Raw genomic sequence first — 22,033 nt, forward strand, 5'->3', positions numbered from 1 at the left:
TTAAATTAGTTACGGAATATTTCCTAATTGTTGCTTCTGTAACAATTTTTACATTCAATAATTCCCCCATAGAATTTCCTCTAAATGTTACATACAGAAATTCGTTCTTAAATATAAATTTCTGGTGAAAATTCCGAATCGTGCTCGTTTGTCAGATTCTGCAGAGCAAAACACGTTTTTTTAAAGTATACAAAAATTCCTAAATCGCGACTTCAGAATTCCAAATGTATGCACAAAGCTTTTACAGTCGACTCTCGTTAATTCGAAATTCGAGGGACCTTAAAATATTACGAATTATCGAGTTTTTGAAATATTAAATGGTTCGAAATTTTTGAGAGAAAATAAATAAAACTTTAAATTATCAAGTGTTTTTATTTGACTGCTAATGCTTTACATATTCATAATGTGAATTAATTAATCCTTGCAAAGAACTCATTTATACGGGTTTGCTTCGAAGCAGATTGCTGCTGCTCAGACTTTTCAACAATTTGTATAAGAAGAAAAAGTGCCTGATATGCTCTTTCATCAGATTCGTTAAAAGCTTTGTAAGTTATCGTATGAGGCTCTTGCTACCTTAGCTGACACCTTTGCCAAAGGTTCCGATGTATTGTCCTCATCTTCATCGTTGCTCTTTTCATTCGTATCTGTCACAGATAGAATTTCGCTATCGGTTAGTGATCCTGAGACAGATCATCTTCATCTACTTGAACATAGTCAGAAAAACTCATACCGCTGATGTCAACTACTGTTACCATTGATGGTTCTTCATCATCCATAATTATTTGCGAATTGTCCTGATCTTTTTTTGAAGCAGTTGAGAATAGTTAGGGGTGTTACTGACCGCTATTAGAAAAAAACGTTTTCTTAATTTTGGTCTTTCACCGAGATTCGAACCTACCTTCTCTCGAATTCCGAATGGTAGTCACGCACCAACTTATTCGGCTACGGCGGCCGCCTTATCGCGACCTAAGCTTACAATAGTTTAATACGACGTTCCCACGACAGTCGGTTCTACGTAATCGGAACGACTCGGATTTACATCCGGCCAATGACTGTCACTCCAGCAGCACTCCCCGTATACATATGTATGGGGAATGTTTATGCTGTTACAACAAGCACAACAAATTTTAATATTAAATTTTTTCGCATAAGATATTGAGTGCACGCGTGGGTAGCGTCTCATAATAAGTAATAATCTGTAACATTAAAAACAATAGGGTCTATAACCTTTTATGCTAATCAAAAATATAATTATTTTAAATTGATATACATTTTTCGTATATGAGCCAGTTCTGAAGAAATCTACTATAGTGACTAAATTCTGGAAATCTAAAAAAAATTAAAAATATTTTCATCGGCTTGAGGACCGCTGGCAATATGCATTTCATCAATGCAGTCAATATTTGGCAAAACAATATGGAATTTCATTATAAATTATGATTTTTGGAACTTACCTATACAAAGTGCCGATTCTCGTTTTTCACCCCAGTGGGCGATCGTACGACATCTTGACTCAATCTGTGTGTGAACATTTTTGTTCTATTAACAATGCGAGCAACATTCGTCAGTGATGTATTGCAGTGGTCAGGTAAGTGACGAAAGCCTCATGGCATCAAAATCGCCACGTTCGTCTTCCTTGGTAAGTGCCTAGTGGCATATAGACTCTTATAGATTTCGCTCTTGCCAAAATTTGCAGACACAATTTAGTACAATTTCTTCGATATGCGAATTCTGCCTCCGTATAGGTGGTGAAAAGATTTTTAGAGGTGTGCTACCTAGGAGACCGTTATCTGGCTCTGAGCGAATTTGACATATATGCCGACGTCATTCGTTTCGTGTTTCACTAAACTAAATCTAAATATTGTGAAACACAAAACGAATGACATAGATTCCAAAGTTCCCCTCAAAAATTTTTTTTCACCATACCTAACGAGTAAACCTGGCATCTATCATAATTCTTAACACTATCCCTTTCCTCTCTCTCCCTATCTCTCAATAGTTCCTCCAATAAAACATCACTATCGCTATCAGAATAGTCCATAATCCATTCGGAAATGACATCAACTTTGTCGTCCCTTCTATTTCAATTTAGTTTAAAGTTTTGTTAGTTATTATTAGTTAGTTGAGTTTGACACTTTTCAAGATTTCGCCAGCAAAACGTCTAACTAAATTTTGTGACTTTTAACACAAGAGAGTCACAGTTACTCTGTCATTTCCTTTCTAATTTTCAAGCAAAGGAACTTATTTGGGACTAAACCTGTCTACTTCTGACTGTTTCTGATTTTTTTTTGTACTTATATAGGGTGATCAATCATGAGGTGCTTTTTTCAATAGTTAAAAAAAAAACAAAAATGTAAATTATGTTCAAAACCTTTATTTATCATTTGAAAGGACATTCTTTGACATTTACTTTTTGAATATGACTTCATTCAAATGTTGGCCGCAACTACGCTTAAGGTGGTCCATTCTGAAGGTCCAATTTTCAATCACTCGTTCGAGCATTTCGACTGGTATGTCGTGAATAACACGCGTAATGTTGGCTTCCAGAGCTTCAATCGTAGCTGGTTTATCAGCACAGACCTTGGACTTCACGAATCCCCAAAGAAAAAAGTCCAAAGGTGTGATATCACAAGATCTTGGTGGCCAACTCACAGGTCCTAAACGTGAAATCAGCTGCTCTCCGAAATGACTTCTCAATAAAGTCATTGTTTCACGAGCTGTATGGCAACAGAACGCTGATTTTCATAATACAGTTGAACAATTTGTAGACGTTGTTGCGGTGTGAGTCTTTCCATGATGAAATGCCAAACGCTGTTCAACAAATCTACGATGACAGTTTGCCACAACTCGCGCGCGATCTGTAAAAAAAAACGCAAATGAAAAAAACTCCTCTTAATTGATCACCTATCTATATAAGGAACACCACTATTACATTAGAGTTAAGATGCTTTGGTATTCACACCGACATCCGTTTTATTTAAAAAAGGTGTTTAGTTTAAAAATGCTATTAACACAAATTTGCGTTAGTGCGTAATACTCACTAATAGTAACTAAAGTCACTGCTCTTTAAGCACCGGCATCACACATACGAGTGCTTACACTAAAAAGCGGCTTCAAAACTTCAGTGATGTGAAGTGCAGTGCAGAGAACGTTAATGTTAATGTTAGTTAACGTTCTCTGTGCAGTGTGCTGTGGAACAGTGGGAATAGCTGTTTTTAATTTGTAACCAACCACAAAAAGGGTCAATTTAAAAAAATTTACAGCACGTTACAATTTTCTTAATTAAATTGCAGAAATTCATATTTGGGCATAACTCGGTTAATCGGGTTGGTCAGAATCGAGGGCGTGAGAGCGAGTGCAGTTAGCAGCGAATATCATACGCATCGCTCGCAGTTGCTATGCAAGTGGGAGTCGACTGCTGTGAGAGCGAACGGAGCAGTTAACAGTAAAGAGCAATTAAGTGTGAAACTCACCATCATCCGATTAGAATTAGTTAATGGGAGTTCTTTTCAAATGGACCAGCTTGGAGATGACTACGATTGCTAGCTTTGCTAAGCTTACAAGATTATTGTAAATTCTTTTGTTAAGAAATAAATATTTATAATTTATACATACATTTATTTGAGTAACACATAAAAATAATATTTAAATTACAAACAGTGGTGCTCAAAATAATAGTAGGCCGATGAATTACAAAGTAACTATATTTTCTTTCATTTATTTATGTTTTTTTTTCGTTGTTTTCGTAAAAGTATACAACAAAAATTATATGTATAATTCAAACCAGTCCGATCGTACGTGTTGTTCACAACTGCTTTGTCGTCTACGGTTTCTCTACCTTTTCAGTTCCATGTTTCCATAATTCGATCTTGGTCACCAAAGGCCTTCTGCTTCATTCGCCATGTTTCTGCAACAGAAATTCATTCCGCGAACAAAATGTACGCAAATTCTTTGTTCAACAAAATCAGACCTTAGTCGTTTTCGATAACGCAAAAATTTGTAGTAGTTATTCCTATTTTTTGACAGTAGGTGATCGTTAACGCCAACAAATGATCCATCACTCAAAAATTGAGAGAGCGAAATGACAGCTTATGCGAGAAAGACGCTCGTGTATATATAAAGTTTTTGAGGCCATGCATATATGTGGCTATATCTTCCCGAAACCAATATTTTTCTTTTTACTAAGTTATGCACCGAAGACAATTTACGTCGGAGCAAACACCGGAACCGCGAGTTATTCGATTAAAACGTCTTTCAAACAAAACTCTAAAGCGCCTGAGATGTTACGGTTCTCTTCTAACAAATAAAATGTTGGCCAAAACCAAAAGACCAACCGCAGAAATGACAGATGGCCATGTTCCAATCCTACAGAGGTTCCTGTTGTCATGCACACGAAGTTTCCAGCCACTGTTATGGTTTTAGGTGTTGTGAGCAACAAAGGACATATCACGTCACCACACATCTTTACTCAAGGATTTGAAGTGAATTATACTTTTTAGCTATTTGTTCTTTTTGGGAGAGAATTTTCGCTTACGCTTAATTTGGATTGATGGCTGGTGACGGCTAATTTTGATATCGAGCAATGGATGCAACGCACCGGCTCTGAAAGTATTCGATGCGGTACCAGCTGGTGGTAGCAGAGGAAGAGGAAGGTCTCCTCTACGTTGGAATGATCAGGTGTAAAAGTATTTGGCTTCACTTCGTGCGCTTCGCTAAACTCAGCCAAAATCGCTGAAGTGATTGTCGCACCAATCAAGAAGAAGACACACAATTAAGCTCTAATTCATATATATTTTTACTTAAAATGCTAGTAATACCTTTTTATTTAAACGCCAATATACTCGTATACTACTCGAATTGTAATATTTGGACTTTGCATTTGCGTGTCGCGTGTGCGGCATTGATAACCGAATGATTTGCATAGCTATAAATCTTCAAGAAATCAGGTGATGATTGTACAGCATGAAGGAAGACAGAAAACGAGCTGACGAGATACTTTCTTATCAAAAACTAGAAATGTTAAAAAAAATAAAGTGCCGACGCCGCCTAATAAAAAGATGAGAATACATAATTATAAAGTCAGTTGCAGGTCAACGAAATGATCGAATTCGGGAAAAAATCGTCCATGTTGATATGAGTAAATATGTATGTATGTATTTCCAGGCGCGTGCTTCTTACAAAAAGGTTATCAAGTGGACTGGTACCCAAATAGTTGGGGCCTGATAATTTAGAACAAGTCAAGTAAAATAAATAATGTCAATGCGTAAAGGTCCAGATAACTTTTTCCTCGACCATATAATGGGCTGTCTAATTCGATGTTGTCACCGTCCAAATTTCTGAAAGAGAATGGTGAGGAACTTTTTTCTTGTAAAGATGGCTTGATTTCCTGGTTGTCAACACGATTCAGCATAACATATTTTGTTTGACTTTAAAGGCTGTCATGGTTTTCTAAAGTCGGGTAAATGTCACTAAAGCTATTGGTGAACTTTGTCCTAACTATGTATGTATGTATATATGAAATAAGTGCCTAACAGTACATACAATTAATTATATAACCTAATCATTTTTCATTTATTTACTTATTTAGTCTATGAAGACAAGTTTCTTACAGTTTATTTACAAAGGAGAGTAGAGTAATTATCGACTAAGATTTCAATACCTAAAAAACTGCATATAAGTAATTGAAAATACACTTTTTGGAGATTAAAAATCACTTCGCCCATAGAAAGTGGCCCGTCATCAATCCAACCAGCTGCTTACAGTCCCTTCTGCTTAATGGCAGGAGGATCTGCGACAGCCTGTCGGACATGATAGGTAGCATCAGTTTTGTCTATCCGCAGCCTCTCTCAGCCTGCCAAGCCCGCTTGCGGCTTGAAGTAAACTGTTTGCTTACCGTGGCTTTGATGGCTGTAGAAGGAAGTAGCAGAACGGGTTCTGAGGCCAACTTCTTTGGCCAATCTAGCTAAAGTGAGAAGTCTCGTTACCCGCGATACACCCGTGTCCCGGGACCCATGTTAGCATCAGAATATTATGTCTACCGACATAGTTTAGCCTCGATTTATAGGACTCAACTACCCTTGAAGTGTTTGGTGGGTTGTCTGAGAGCTTTGCTGTCGCTGCATACACATACCTTCTACTCAAATATGAACGAGACGGTATCAATAAAACGGTCCGCGGATGACATATGGCAAAAATAAATTTTTTTGTTTTTTGGTAGGACTGTTATAAGCTTACATGGCAAATTTCAGCGTGATATGTCGCGTAGTTTGTTTTCTGTGCTACTGTAAACAAGTCAAGCTCGAGTGTGTTCTTCGAATTTAACGATGGAAATTCAAAGAATTTGTTTGAAATTTTGTTATTCCAACAAAATTTCGGCTTCAGACGCCTTAAAAATGTTGCAGTCAACCTATGGGGACTCTGCTCTATCGCGTGCACGTGTTTTCCAGTGGTACAAATCGTTCAAAGAGGGCCGTACATCAACCCAAAAAACCACGCCAAAGTCGCTCAAAAATTAAGGTTATGCTGACTGTTTTTTCGATTACGAAGGTGTGGTGCACTCGGAGTTCCTTCCGCAAGGCCGATCGGTTAACGCTGAATATTATTTAGACGTTTTAAAGCGTTTGCGCGAGAACATTCGTCTTAAAAGGAAGGAATTGTGGGACAACAAGTCATGGTTCTTGCATCACGATAATGAACCAGCTCACACATCACGTCTTGTTCGCGATTATTTGAACAAAAATAGTTTTAATATCGTTCCGCAAGCACCGTATTCGCCTGATATGGCTCCATGTGACTTTTTCCTGTTTCCCAAGCTCAAGTTGCCGCTCTGTGGAAAACATTTTGAGACAATTGAAGTCATAAAAGAGAATTCGAAGAACACACTCGAGCTTGACTTGTTTACAGTAGCACAGAAAACAAACTATGTGACATATCACGCTGAAATTTGCCATGTAAGCTTATAACAGTCCTACCAAAAAACAAAAAAATTATTTTTGCCATATGTCATCGGCGGACCGTTTTATTGATACCGTCTCGTTCATATTTGAGTAGAAGCTATGCCAATATTTAGCCTTCCACATGGAAAATTTCAAATCTATGTGGCTAAAAAGTATTTATCAATTTTTTTGTTAATTTATTGTTTCCAAACAGATAAGTGTAAAAGTAAATCATATTTTTCAAATCGGAATGTCAGAGGGCAAGAAAATAACTTTTTAAGTTAATTTTTTACTTACTTTTTCAGTAATTGGAGGTAGGCGTTTGCGAGAGGTATCGATTTAGACACATGTAAATAAATACTCGTAAATTTCCGCGCTTGAATTATTGCATTACTACAGCACTTTGCTGAATCAGTCAATTTCATACATGTAAGGGCTGCACGAAGCAATAAATTACTTGTCGCACTACATTCCCAAAAACAATGTAACAGCCGATCATTCATATAGCTCATGAATGCACCATATTTATTAATTATAGGCAACGTCTTTCGTTATCAAGGCAGTTTAAACTGAGATTAGAGGATTCGAGCTGTTGGTATAAAAAATATTATTTAAATATTACAACAACAAACAAAGTACAAACAAAAACCGCTTGAGCAAAATGCAAATTAATGCAGTGAATAAGCATTTTGTGTAATGTGCTCTCAAATACGAAGAAAAAGCATTGTAGTTTTCCTACATACAAAAAAAAACTTAGCAACAAATTGATGCTCAATTCTTTTGCTGCACGCGCGCTCTCTTCTGATTTACGTGTACTCTTCCAGAATCAAACAAAATAAAGAGCTTTTGCGACTATATTCTGTGCAAATCAGCAAAAAGAGCTATTCACTCGTGTATACATACATGTATACATGTATATATATTAGCATGTGTAGTGGGGTTGGGTGCTCTGGTTGTTGTTTGTGCAAATCTACCTAAGAGACAAAAATCAAGAAAGGTAGAAAAGTAAAAGCGAATAACGAAATACCAAAAGCGAATTTTTGTGAGGATTTCAAGTTCAGTATACGCGAAGTGCTCATTCCAGTTGGATGGTGTTAAAAAATAAGCTCGGGAAGTAACGGCTATACATACATATATACACGGCTACACATCTGTACACATATGCAACAATAAACATTACAACGACCCCAAACGCGATTATTTAATTGCTAACAAAAGAATAAAATTCGAATAAAGGAAAAAAAAAATTTTATTAATACGGACTTCTTGTTTGTTAAAAAAACCACGAAGTTATTGAGTAAAAAAATCTAAATTTTAAATTTGAAAAGAATTTCATTAGTTTTTCAAGAAGTGTATTTTAGAAACCTTACAGAAATTCACATAAAATAATTGCTTCGTAAAAAGAATAATTACGCCCGTTTGTTGTTGTGAAAAGCATTATAAACGCTTACAAAATGCCATCGGAAAAATCAATTTATAACCCAAATCCGGCGCTTAGTCGCGATGCTTACATATCCAGCATGGCTGAATATAGAAAATTCTACGAGGAATCTTTGGAGAATCCGGAGGAATTTTGGATGCGCGTAGCAAAACAATTCCATTGGGAGACACCAGCAGATCCAAAAAAGTTCCTACAATATAATTTTAATATAACCAAAGGACCCATCTCCATTAAATGGATGGAAGGTGCTTCCACCAATATCTGTTATAACCTGCTGGATCGTAATGTACGCAATGGCCTGGGCGACACTATTGCGTATTATTGGTAAGCCTCTATTTACTAACAACTGACAACTACTGAAAAAGTAATGAAAAACTTAGAAAAGTAAAATATCAATGTGCAATCGGATGATGACGCATTTCAAATTCAGCAGTGATTGTGCCTGCGCAAGGATTCAATTTACTTGCGTTAATTCTCCAAGTTTCCTTCTGTGCTATCATTTGAAAGTATCGATTTTCCACAGTTTGTGTTGTTATGAATACAACAAACGTTGTGTGTGTGTGTGTGTGTGAAAGCACAGGCGACATAAACAAATTGGATATGCCGAAGAATTCATCGTTTGTTGTGGCACGTGTGTGTGTGTGTGCCTGTGCGTGTGTGCTTACGTACGAGCGCTACTACCGTTTGTGCCGCAATGCAGCCCGCGTTTGGTGGGGTCAGGACAAGGAGGTATGCACTACAACAATGTCCTTATGCTGTGAATGTATGTATGATAGTAAGGTGTGCGGCAGCGCATAGGTTAAGTGCGGCAAAGAAACACCTTCGAAAGAGTTGAGAAGTGTTGGCCTTGTGATGGCCATACGTACTCGTATGCATACAATACCACGTTACTGTGACCCACAAAGTGTCTGTTTTTAAATTGCAATTATATAAGAATCGTGAAAAAATAACTTACTACAGTCAGCAGCTATATTTTGGTAGTCAATATACATATATACGCAAAATTGTCGCACACCACAAATGTCAGCAAAAGGTTGTGAGCTCATTTGACCCATTGCATAAAGCAGCATAAAGTTTATCGATATACTTTATTTGAATTTGTCTGAAAATTACGAGTTTTGACGATCATTTCAATCAACTATGTAGTAAGAAAAAATTGCATATTTAATTACAGTTTGTTGGAAAGGAGTCGTCAAATTTGTTTAATGCAGTTAGAATTTTTTGAAGGGTGTTAGAATGTTAGCAAAATTCATTCAAAATACTATTAAAAAACAGAAAACGGCAATACTGCTGTTTCCGTGGCGCCGCAATCTGACGACGGATTCTTATAGAACTCGACAAAAGAAAACGAAATGAAGAAGTAAAATTTTTTGATATCTCGCTTAGTTTTCAAGTAATTTAATGTTAAAGTTCTCTAATTTAGCGCAAAGTTGGTGTTGCCATACACCTGAAATAAAAACGAAGTTCGTATGCAGAGATGTTCAGTAGAAGGTTCATTGTAAAACTGCAGTATTTTTTGCTCTAATTTTAAGTTGAGAAATAATTTTGAAAATAAAAACATACAACTCATTCAAACTTAAAAACAATGACATTAAGCGTATCTCGAAAAATAATAAAGTAATTAAAATTAAATTAATTAACACAGTATTTTTGCGTAGAACTTCTTTCCGTGTTAAAACCATTGAACCCAAAATTAAAACATCATATGCATGTATGTAGTAAAGAGGCACAATAACCCCCTCCCCAACATTAACACTAAACTTAAATACTTAATTTTTGTTCATATTTTGGTTCATATTTTTGTTTCAGTTGCAGGCATCCGGCAACACCATACTGTTGTCATTCCAATCTTCTTCTTATTCGCGTTTAAAATTGGAAAGTGACTGCATGGACAAATGCATTTGCATTTTATTTTAATAAAAATAATTCGAATATGAGGATAAAAATAAGTAAAAACACGCGTTTGAGTGTATATTTCGTGAATTTTAGTGAAGTGTTCAAAAATATATAGTGTAATAGGCAAATTATACTGAAGTTACAAAGGGCATTTTGAGACCTTTTTTATTCAATATCTCGAAAACTAAGTGAAATATCAAAAAATTTTACTTTATCATTTCGTTTTCTTTTGTCGAGTTCTATAAGAATCCGTCGTTAGATTGCGGCGCCACGAAAACAGCAGAATCCCCAAGAAAACATATACATATTAATTTATTTACGAAAATATTATATGACGATATGTTTAAGTGCTTCGAGTTACTGAAGCGCTTAGGATGATTTAGAAATTAGACGCCTGCCTACCATACGGAATTACACGGATTTGAATCTCCGGGCATGAAACATCAAATGACCTAAAAATTTGTGCTTTAGACACACCCGCCCCTCGGCAGGCTATGGCAAAACTCCGAGTGTATTTCTACCATGAAAAAGCTCCTCCTAAAAAACCTTAGCACTTAATCGCTCAGGCACAATTTTTTATAATAGCGTACAATTATTGGCGTATGCCGATGATATTGATATCATCGGTCCTAACAATCGCGCTGTTAGTTCTGGCTTCTCCAAACTGGATAAAGGGGCAAAGTGAATGGGTCTGGTGGTGAACGAGGACAAAACGAAGTACCTCCTGTCTTCAAACAAACAGTCGGCGCACTCACGTATCGGCACCCGCGTCACTGTTGACAGTTATAATTTCGAGGTTGTAAAAGACTTCGTCTATTTAGGAACCAGCATTAACACCGATAACAATGTCAGTTTTGAAAACCAACGTAGAATCTCTCTTGCTAATAAGTGCTACTTTGGACTAAGTAGGAAACTGAGTAGTAAAGTCCTCTCTCGACGAACAAAACTAACACGCTACAAGACTCTCATCATGCCCGTCCTTACGTATGGCGCAGAAGCTTGGACGATGACAGCATCCGATGAAGCGACGCTTGGAGTGTTCGAGAGAAAGATTCTGCGTAAGATTTTTGGACCTTTGCACGTTGGCAACGGCGAATATCGCAGACGATTGGACGATAAGCTGTATGAGCTTTACGACGACATAGACATAGCGCAGCGAATAAAGATCCAGCGGCTACGTTGGCTGGGTCATGTCGTCCGAATGGATACACACGCTCCGGCTCTGAAAGTATTTGATGCGGTACCAGCTGGTGGTAGCAGAGGAAGGGGAAGGCCTCCTTTGCATTGGAAAAATCAGGTGCAGAAGGACTTGGGTTCACTTGGTGTGTCTAACTGGCGCCGGTTAGCACGATAAAGGGAAGGGGAAGACCTTCTTCGCATTGGAAAGATCAGGTGCAGAAGGACTTGGCTTTACTTGGTGTGTCCAACTGGCGTTGGTTAGCACGATAAAGAAACGACTGGTGCACTTTGTTAAACTCGACCAAAATCGCGTAAGCGATTATCGCGCCAATTAAGAAGAAGAAGAAGAAAAAACCTTCTGCCGTTCGGAGGCTACACAAGGCTCACACCACAATTTGGAGAAGGCGATCGACCAAACACCCATCAATGGGAGTAGTGGCCAATTAAAACAAAATTAAATAAGCACACATTTTCGGGATAGCATCAACGAAAATATTTGTTTTTTGCCATCCTAGTGTATGCATGAAAACGCACCACAAGGTAAAAGTCACAAGGCGGAATTTACATTTTCTATTTATGCATTTGGAACTTTTTTGGTTTGGCTAATTAGGCGTGTTTCCATTTCCCTACTATTGGTGACTGGTTTTATTGGAAGACATTGCGTTTAGTTTTAACGGTGCTACGACGTAATATAAATTTTTGTCCTACTACTATATCCCTAATGTAACCCCTTAAGTGATTTATGTCACATAAGTTGGACAATTTAGTACGCATTTGATTTAAGTACATATGTATGTATGTATGTCGGAAATTGGTGACATTTTTTTGACAATCCTTTACATTGAAGAAGTCTGATGGTGCTCACACTCACGCCCGTACAACGGATCTACGATACTACGAAACGGAACGGTGGTGAGAATTCATTTACATGGGGCTCTCCTTAGTTTCATCATATCAGCTGATGCGGGCGTACGCTTATGTTGGTGAGTGTGAGCACCATTAGGTTGCAGACAGAGTGGAAGCGAAGCCGAAGATGAAAAACAGTGCAGTCGAAGATGAGAATGAAGATGTTGCGCAAGCGGTCAGCTTGAAACTAGCGATACTGTTTTCAAAGACGAACCGCTTCCTGTAGCGATTTGTTTACATTTCATTCAATTCATTCATTTACATTCAATTACCACAAAAGCAGTGGGCAAACACATAAGTAAACATTTCCTATTTGTATATCTACCGTAAAGTCACAAACAATCTTTCAGTGGCCATGATCGGAGTTTTATTAAAAAGACTCAATTTTTGGCAAAACGTAAGCAAAACGTATTAACTGACAGTCTCAATATTCGAAAAATTTCCATTCGTTTGCGCAACGTCTTTATCTTCGTCATCACTTGCAATGTGATCATATTGTGTTACCTTTGTTATGTTAACTACCGCACTGTTTTTCGTCTTCGGCTTCGTTTTCACCTTCATCTTCGGCTTCTGCTTCGCTTCCACTCTGTCTGCAACCTTAAATTTCGAAACTAGTAGGCTACAGTGTTGCCAATATAGCGACTTTGTCGCTAGAATTTACGACTTTTGCTTGAGTCTTGGCGACAAAAAAAGTTTTGACGACAAAAATGATTTAGCGACTTATCTGGCGACTTTTGGAAAGCAAATCAAAACCGTTCTAGGCAATAGATACTTTTCTGTCAACTTGATTACCCGTGAATGCCCTTTACCTTCCATACTCTAGGGTAACAATTTACTGACTATAGGTAAAATAACGCACTACCTATTGGTGTGTTATCGTTGATAAATTATCGATCTATAATTGAAATTTTAAATTTGTTTTTACCTTACAGTTTTTTATGAAATTAACAAAAATCATACGTTGTATTAAAAAATAATAAAATATATCCAATTCAATTACACCTTGTTTCACACAATTGTAATGAGTAACCAAATTATTTTTACCACTTATCACATATGTAAGAGCAATGCGGTCGGGGACTCCCCGGATTTTACTATGTTCTGTACGTGAAACAATTGAATTGATACCGGCTCAGTTCATTGTTTACTATCATCTAGCTTACTTACTTTTCAATTCATTTTAAGTAAATATAAAATATTTAAATCTATCTCTCAGAATGAAATTTAGGATCCGCCCCTGATGGAGTTAGCGACTTTTGATATTGGCCCTAGCGACTCAGATTTATTTGCGTTGACAACACTGGTTGGCTATACCCTTTCCTCACCTGTTGTTTAACATAAGCTGATATGTACATACATACATATAAGCTTTCGACACAAATTCTGTCTATAGTTAAATAATTCCATACATATCTACTTGCAAGTATACGTAAGTATGTTACGTATATGTATGAATAAGTGCGGAGAATACTCGCGAGCAAGTTTTATTGAATAAATAAATAAACATACCATTAATGAATAATGCCATACTATATATCACAGAGGCGCTAAACGTTCGCAATTATAACACACTTGACTGCTTCAAATTTTTTTTACGCGTACAGAAATTTCATTTGGGTGAAAGCAAAATATGCATACACACACACATATGTATGTATGTATGTAGGTATTTGGCAAGAATAATAGAAACATTATTCTCTCCATCGTGGGTATTTGGCACTTGTGTTGATTGATAATTTAACACTAAACCTACCGGTATTTTATGTATTCCTATTCCTACCAAAGTGGGTCAAATGACCCGTCTTTAAAATATTATACCTATATATTATTGAGATCACATATATTTCTCGGTAAAATAATTAGCAAGAGAAGAGTAAATCTTGAAAAATACATTCGATGTATTTTTCAATAAAAGTCGTGAAGGCAAACGACGATTTAATAATGTTATTTCTAAGAACTTCTGACAAAAAGTTTAAAATGGGTCATTTGACCCGTCCATGGTAGGTTTAGTGTTAAATGTATGTTTGATGCTACATAAAAGTTGGATGTTCCTTTTTTCAGTATTTTGCGAATTTTCGCATTTATTTTAATCAAATTTAGATCTACCCGATTTACGAATAAATCTTTTCCAAAAGCCACACACCCAATCCTAGCGAAGCTGCACTCTTTCTCCTTCGCCGTCTGACTCTCCTTAAGGCGGCACAAAGTGGCATGTTATGCTGCTCCATCTCTTCAGCGAGAGCATATCGCACACTACATACCAAGGCGAATTTATTACAGGTGACAGCAAACACATATAAGTAAAACCCTACATGTATTTGTTGTTGCGTTTGGTGCAACCATCACGTCAAAATCAGTAAGCAAATGTAAACATACGAATGTAAACATACCGATACATACAAACAAAGCATATCATTTTGACATAGGCCATACCTGCGGTGAAAAATTCAGCTGGGTGAATGCTGTCACCTTAATAAATTCGCCTTGCTACATACAAAACGGTGACAACTGAGGCCTTTTCAAAACCCTTTTTTTCGTCAAATAACTAACAGTACATACATACGTATCTTTAACTACAAGAGTCAATACTTCCTACCTGGAAAAGTACCGTTATGTCTGTTTTTATGTTAATTGTATCAATTGCTTCAACTAAAGAGTGCTATTTTTAGATGTGTCAATGTGCTTAAACACGACTGGTTAGTTTTGTTACGCAAAAAGAGTGTTATTTTGGGTTGTGTTGTTATTTTTGCAATAAATATAAAGTTTTATTGTGTACTAAATGAAGTGGTGTCTCTTTATCAGATAACAAGGGAATGCTGTAAAGGGACTGAATTCGAGTTAATATCACTAGCCAAATGAAAACCAGTGAAACTTATGACTGTTTAAAAATTATCTTTTATTTTTCCGTGAAAATATAAAATCAATAAAACTTCAAAGAAACTGGCTTTCGAAGGTCTTCATCTTTTGCTTCTTCTGAGCAATTCGATTTTTTCGAGTTGTGTCTTTTTGTATTTAGTGTGCGATGTGTATACTCGCATCTATGTAGTTTGAAGGGCATTCTGAGACTGAGAATGCCATAAGTTTGGCCCATCTACGACCCTTTTACGCTTTTCCGGCATAATTGAGTGAAACATTTACTCATAGAAGTTTCAAAATATGCACAACAGAAATACTGCCAAACGATTCCTACAGCAAAAATTACTAGCACAGTGGCCAATAAAATTTATGACCTCAACCAAAGTTAAGCGAGAAGTAAAAATATATCTTTTAAATTATTTCCATAATAATTTTAATTGTATTTACATTTTTAACAATGTTTATTGACGACGGCTTGCGAATGTTGGAAATAGAGATCACCTCTTATCTCCTCAAATAATTACTAGCCAATTTTTAAGTCAACATTATAATTCATTGACAATGACAGAACATAAAAAGTGAATTGTTTTTTAATTTTCTGAAAAAAAGGAAAAGCACAAGAAAAATTTTAGAAAACAGTTCGTTTGATTTGAAAAAAAAAAAAAAAACACCGGACAATTAAGGAGGCGGTTTTACGTGGTATACGAGTATGCATGTTAAAGCTTCTTCTGTAAATTATAAGAAATCGAATCGAGAACCCTAATTCGAATTGAAAACTGCATCATTAATATTTACAAATAAATTAACTTATTGAGTCGAGCGGAGTAAAAAATCATAGTTTATCCGCGCTGATAAAAGAAGTTGAAATATTCTGTAATGGCTCCAATTTTGTAATGAGGTCATCATCTTCAAATGACTTTCGTACTACCTTGTGACAGTTCAGTTGATAAGTGTTGAGTACGAAAGCTTTTTTTCATGAACAGGTTTTGTATAATAACAGGTTTTGCAGTAATAAACATACATTTTTTTTAAATGTGTTATACAGTAAAGTCAAAATGTTTGCATGTTTTGCATGTTAATTTATGCTAATTTTTGTTTAATGCTTTTTATTATATCAATTAGTAATTTCAAAAGTTCGTTAATTTGAATTTGTGATGCTCCTGATTCACATGTTTCTTTTAAATTGAAATTTAATGCATTTCTTTAAGATTGCCTCCATAAATAAAAGTGTGATTTTTTAAATCCGTTAATCTTAAATTTTAAATGGTATTTGAATTGTTTGCTTGAAAATTGAGTACTTTTCAAATATTCTAAAAATTCACTTAGCCTCTTAAGTAACATAACCAACATGATGGAGAGAACAATGAGATGGCGCCTATCGTGGTCCCGTTACTTTGCTCTCTCAGCGAATTTGACAGTGAGTGACGTCGTATTAGCACAAGTATGGCCAGATTACCATTTTCGTAACTTGATTTAGCATTTTTTTTTTGTTATTTAGTCTCGGAGGTTTAGTTCTTTCTTCATGACATTTTTCTAGCCTGTTCTAATTAAAACGTAATGTTTATAAGTTTGTAAAATATACATTTTTTTTAAATTAGTTAAATAATTCACTGAGTTTTATTTAGCTTAACTTTTTTGTAACATCAGGTCACATTGCCCGCGTTTGCGGTTATTGTTGATGTTCCTCTCCTTCCAGCAGTCAAATCTCTCTCTCGTTACTGCAGTGTTGCCGAGCTTTAGATATAAAAACGCACTAAAATGCCCATTTAAAGAAAATAAAACACCAAATTTTTATTGAATTACTTAAAAAACTTTGTATGCGTGACAAATTGTCCAATCGTCGAATACCCAACTTCCCTTCTGCCGGGAGTGATGGGACGTGAAATCCAAAAAATTCGATACAATTTCTTACATTTTTTAAATTTTTACGATTTTTTCGTTATGATGCCCGATAACCGTTACATTTTCTTGCGAGTTTTGCACAAGCAAGCACTTTGAGCACAGAGCTTTCTCATAGGCAAATGCTCATGCAATATAAAGCCGCCAACCCGTTCTTTTGATATCGTCACTATGTCAGCTAACTCAAGCAACTTCACTTTTCGGTCATTCAAAACGATTTTGTGGACTTTTTCGATGTTTTCTGGTGTTACCGTCTCTTTTGGACGTCCACTGCGTTGTGCATCATCGGTGTCTCTATGACCGCGCGACCACGTTTGAAGTCAGCAAACCATCGTTTTATTGCTGTTTTTGATGAAGCGAAGTCACCGTAACACTTTTCAAGCCATTGCTTCGCTGAAGCGGTGCAAAATAAAAATATGAACTTTTTGATCCCTTGTTTTGAAAATAACAAAAGTGACGTCACTCTTAGTGCAATAACTCACGAACTAATAAGTAGAATATCAAGAAGTTTGAGCAGCTGTCTCTCTAAGGTTTGCACTAATTGAAAAAGAGGTGGATGCAATAAAACTAGCGTCATCTATGGGTTAAGCCCGGGACTTCTCAGCCCACGTGTTATAGTATGGAATTTAAATATTAAAAATTAAACACATTTATTTTACATCTCTTCATAATTCTTTAACATTTGGTGATATCACTTCTTAGTATTTCTTTGAGATGCTGATTTCTTAATACTGATCGACATTTGGATTTCACGACTTTTAAATCGAATTCAGAGGAATCACTGTGAGACATTTTATTTGAATAAAAATGTAACACATTCGTAATAATGTAATAGCACAAAAATGAAAAGGGAACTCGGATGCACACAAATAAGCCGCAGGTTGGCCCCCTCTGATATGGAGGTTACTCAAAATATGCAAATAGAATACAGCATCACGTTAATAATCTCATCTAAACGTATCTATTCAGCTTATTCTGTACAAGAATAAGGCTAAGCGCTTGAATTTTATTAATCCAGCTTTAGAACTTCAGGCCAAATAATGAAATTTAGCGGGCAGATTAAAATTTTCTAATATTGTTTTCAAATGGAGAAATGTTGTCTTCATTTGATTTCAAATATTTGGTAATTTTATAATTTTCAATTTGATATTTAATAATATTTAATATTTAATTTCGTTTAAATTGAGGTTGAGCACATCCTTCGCTCTCTCAAATCTGACTTGTTGCTGCTTTCGTCTGAGGTTATGTGCTTTTTAGATCTTGTAATGCTTGACTTCGAAATCATTTTTCAGTTTGCGGCGGATGCTACGCTCAAATACTTTCTGTTCTTACGCCATTTGATTGGCACTTCGTCGGGGATTTCGCTCAAGTCGCTTCTTCTTTACTTTTTGAACCACTTCACGTGACGTTGCAGTCTTTTGATGAGCACCTCCATGACGTTTCGCGTTGCTACCAGCGTCATTGGAACGAGTAATGGGGCGATAAACAAGAACTTTATTTACTTTAAGTTGCTCGAGCTCACGAATAATCGCTGCTTGTGATTCTCTAGCCAAATATAATGCAATCACACTTTTACGTTTGAAATCCAGTTTCTTTTTTCGCGTTTACTCTCGTCAAAATGCTTCCGCGCGCTTGTCGAAAATACTCTGGAATGTCATTTAGCCAACTAACAGACAGCTGATGCACGGGCAACAACTGCGCTAGCGGTCTGAAGTAAGTTACTTCAGCACTTCGAGTGCCGGACCCTGTCTACAATAAGAAACATACAAATGTCAGTATTGGTAAAATACGAGTACAGTAGGCCGGGTCGATTTGTGGGGAGGCAAAAAAATCGCCCATTCCTCTGTGAAAATCATATTCTAGGGATAAATCGCTCATTGCTCTGTGAAAATCATATTCTAGGGATCAAAATAAGAAACTTTGCCGAAGGAACCATACCTCTAATTCTGATGTCCCCCAATTTGGGTCGAATTTTTTAGTTTCTTTTCTCATGTAAAGGCCAAAAATGGTGATATTTTGAAATGATTGTATGGGGAACCCCCCAGGGGAGTTCCAGGGGGTGTGCCACTGGCATGGGTGGATCGGCCGTCCAAAGTTAGTGGGTGTCGGTCATACATTTGGACTCGATTGGAGCACTCTAAATGGGTCAAAGTGGGATTTTTCGTTCGACCCAAATTGGGGGACATCAGAATTCGTTTTAGAGGTATGGTTCCTTCGGCAAAGTTTTTTATTTTGATCCCTAGAATATTCACAGAGAAATGAGCGATTTTGAAATCGACCCGCCCTAGAGTACAGGCATTGGCATTTAAACAATCGACGCGTTTGAATGAGAGCGAGTACAACTGGAAATCTTGACGCGTCAATTAGAATTATGTCATTAAATAATTTTGCAATACGAAATTTACACTAAATCGATTTTATCACGCTGACGGTCACATCCAATGAAAAATTTGTTGCTGCACATGTAGACTTTAATTTGAAAATAAAATCTAGTTGTAAGTACGAGTACTTGTACGATTTGTGATTTATACAAATATTTTTAAGTAGGTATACGAGCGCACTTAAGTTCACACACCTTTCAGTAATGAGTATTAATTAGAGAATGTCTACGATTCTGTCTACTTTGTACAAAAGTGCCTGTGTATGTGTTACACAAATTGGCAGTGTATGAATATGATTACATGCATCCATATGAGGCTGATTACAGTGAAGCTTCTATAGCTCTATGCTAATTCTACAAGTAAATAATTGTGGATGGAAACTGAATGAAATTATTGAAAATGAATAATTATTGTATATATGTATATATCTCTAGCAAATAAAGGGTGGTTAAGTTTAAAGGGCCGGCGTTGATTTTGAATAAAATACAATTTTTTTAGGAAATTATTGTCATTTTTCTTTATTATGATATTACGAACACTATTCACAGTAACTGCCTGACCGTCCCCATTTTGGAAAAAATACGGCCCAATGATGCCGCCGGCCCATTGATGCATTGATTTTTCGGCAATCATTCTTGGATTATCATCACTGAATAACTTTAACGCATTGCTCGATTGTGTATCATTCCATGGTTCAAATTGAGTTAAGCTGAAATTGAAAAATATCAAATGAAATGCAGAAAAAAACTTGTCGTTTAGGTGTGGTTCACATTCAACCACCCTTTACATATATGGAGAGTTTTGAATTCCGTCCAATGAGCCAGTTCATTTTTAGTATTTTCAAATTAAGTTCGCTTCGTTTTATTTTTACATGCACCATCCAACGTAGCTTAGCATTATACCAAGATATTTAGCAGTATTTGCTTATGGACTTGGAAAACCCAGTAACATTATTGGGTGATGGTTTGCTTTTTTATTGGTGAGGGTCACATGAATTCATTTGTTACTGTTTAATTTTATTCGCCACATTCTCGTCCATCTTTCTACTGCGTCTATAGCAGTTTGAAGTTTAGGTGCCGCTACTTCGGCGGTTTTACCTGTTGCAAGAATTGTTGTGTCGTCAGCAAAGGTGGCAATCATAGTGCTTGGAGGTAATGATATATCTTTCGTATACAGAAGGTAAAGAAGGGATCCAAGGATGCTCTCTTGCGGCACGCCAGCGTTTACTTTCTGCGATTTGGAATACTCATTCTCTTGTTTAACGCGAAAATAGCGTTCAATTATATACGATTTCATAAATGCGCTCAATTGAAGTGGAAGGCATGAGTTCAATTTGCCGATAAGGCCTTCATACCAAACCTTGTCGAATGCTTGCGCGACGTCCAGGAAAATTGCTTTTTCAGCATACATATGTATGTATGTTTTTCTCTTCGAACGATTTTTGTGGGGACAAGGAGATTGGCCGGTATGAAGAAGCAATATGTGGACCCTTTCCTGGTTTGGCAATCATATTGATCTCCGCAACTTTCCACAGGCTTGGAACATACATTTTTATATGATAATATAATAATTTACTCGACAGAAAGCGAAAAATGAACGGCGCTTTAGTGCGGACCCAAAATCGTTAAATTAGAAAAATAGCGGCAAGTGTGACAGTACTTCTAGAAGTGGTTTAACAATAAATAAATTTACTCAGAGCAGGGTAGCAGTTCGCGTATGCCGCCACCTCTGTATTCTTTCCACAGTGGTGCGGGCAGGTCTTAGCTCTCAAGGCTGAATTAGAGATGCCATAACCATAACCACTTAAATCTGTTGATTTGACCCAGCTATGGACAACACTGTAATCGATTGGAGGTGACATGGCATAATGTCTTAGTCATAACCGTCACCGTACAGACCAATTGAATTTTGGTTTTTCGCCGTAACCATAACCAGCTGATTGTAGCTTTGCTGCCACTATATTAATGATAAATTACTAATTTCCTCGTCATTGCTTATGTTGTTATCTTTTCTTTAGTTTCTACACTTCGAAATGCACAAATAAATGCTAATATATTTAAATATCACCTGCTTATGGCTATGACACCGATACTAGATGGCAGTAAAGGTTAAAGCTCACAGAAGAGCTGCCATACCATAACGCGAAGGCCTTAACCGGAGCATAAACCATACCGATATTTGCTGTCATCAATTATTGGTGTCATAGCCATAAGCAGCTGATTTTTGCATACATATATTTACGTTTATTTGTGTATTTCGAAGTGCAGAGACTACAGAAAAAAATATAACAACATAAGCAGGGACGACGAAATTCGTAATTTATTCATTAATAGAATTGGTTGGCTCTATCAGAGTTATGTTGTTATGGTTTTGTAAATCTAAAGGGTGGTTAAATTTCAAGGGCCGATGTTGAATGCGTACCACACCTAAACGTCAACGACACCGTTGGACTCCTTCTTTGGGATAATTTAAAAGAAAAGGTATACGTCGATAAGCCAGCAATAATTCAAGAGCTAAAGGATGAGATAATTCGGCACATT

At 36.5% G+C, this 22,033-nt stretch overlaps 1 protein-coding gene across 1 annotated transcript in view; it reads left to right on the plus strand.

Annotated features, from left to right (window-relative positions):
- The first annotated feature begins 7,988 nt into the window (after positions 1-7,988).
- The window catches only part of LOC129240855 (acetyl-coenzyme A synthetase), a 44,110-nt gene continuing 30,065 nt past the window's right edge, over positions 7,989-22,033 (plus strand). The window contains exon 1 of the mRNA XM_054876886.1: positions 7,989-8,700. Coding sequence (XP_054732861.1) covers positions 8,390-8,700 — 311 coding nt within the window. The 5' untranslated portion in view covers positions 7,989-8,389. The remainder of the gene's footprint in view (positions 8,701-22,033) is intronic.

Source organism: Anastrepha obliqua, chromosome 3 (assembly GCF_027943255.1).
Source record: "Anastrepha obliqua isolate idAnaObli1 chromosome 3, idAnaObli1_1.0, whole genome shotgun sequence".
NCBI classification, from domain to species: domain Eukaryota; kingdom Metazoa; phylum Arthropoda; class Insecta; order Diptera; family Tephritidae; genus Anastrepha; species Anastrepha obliqua.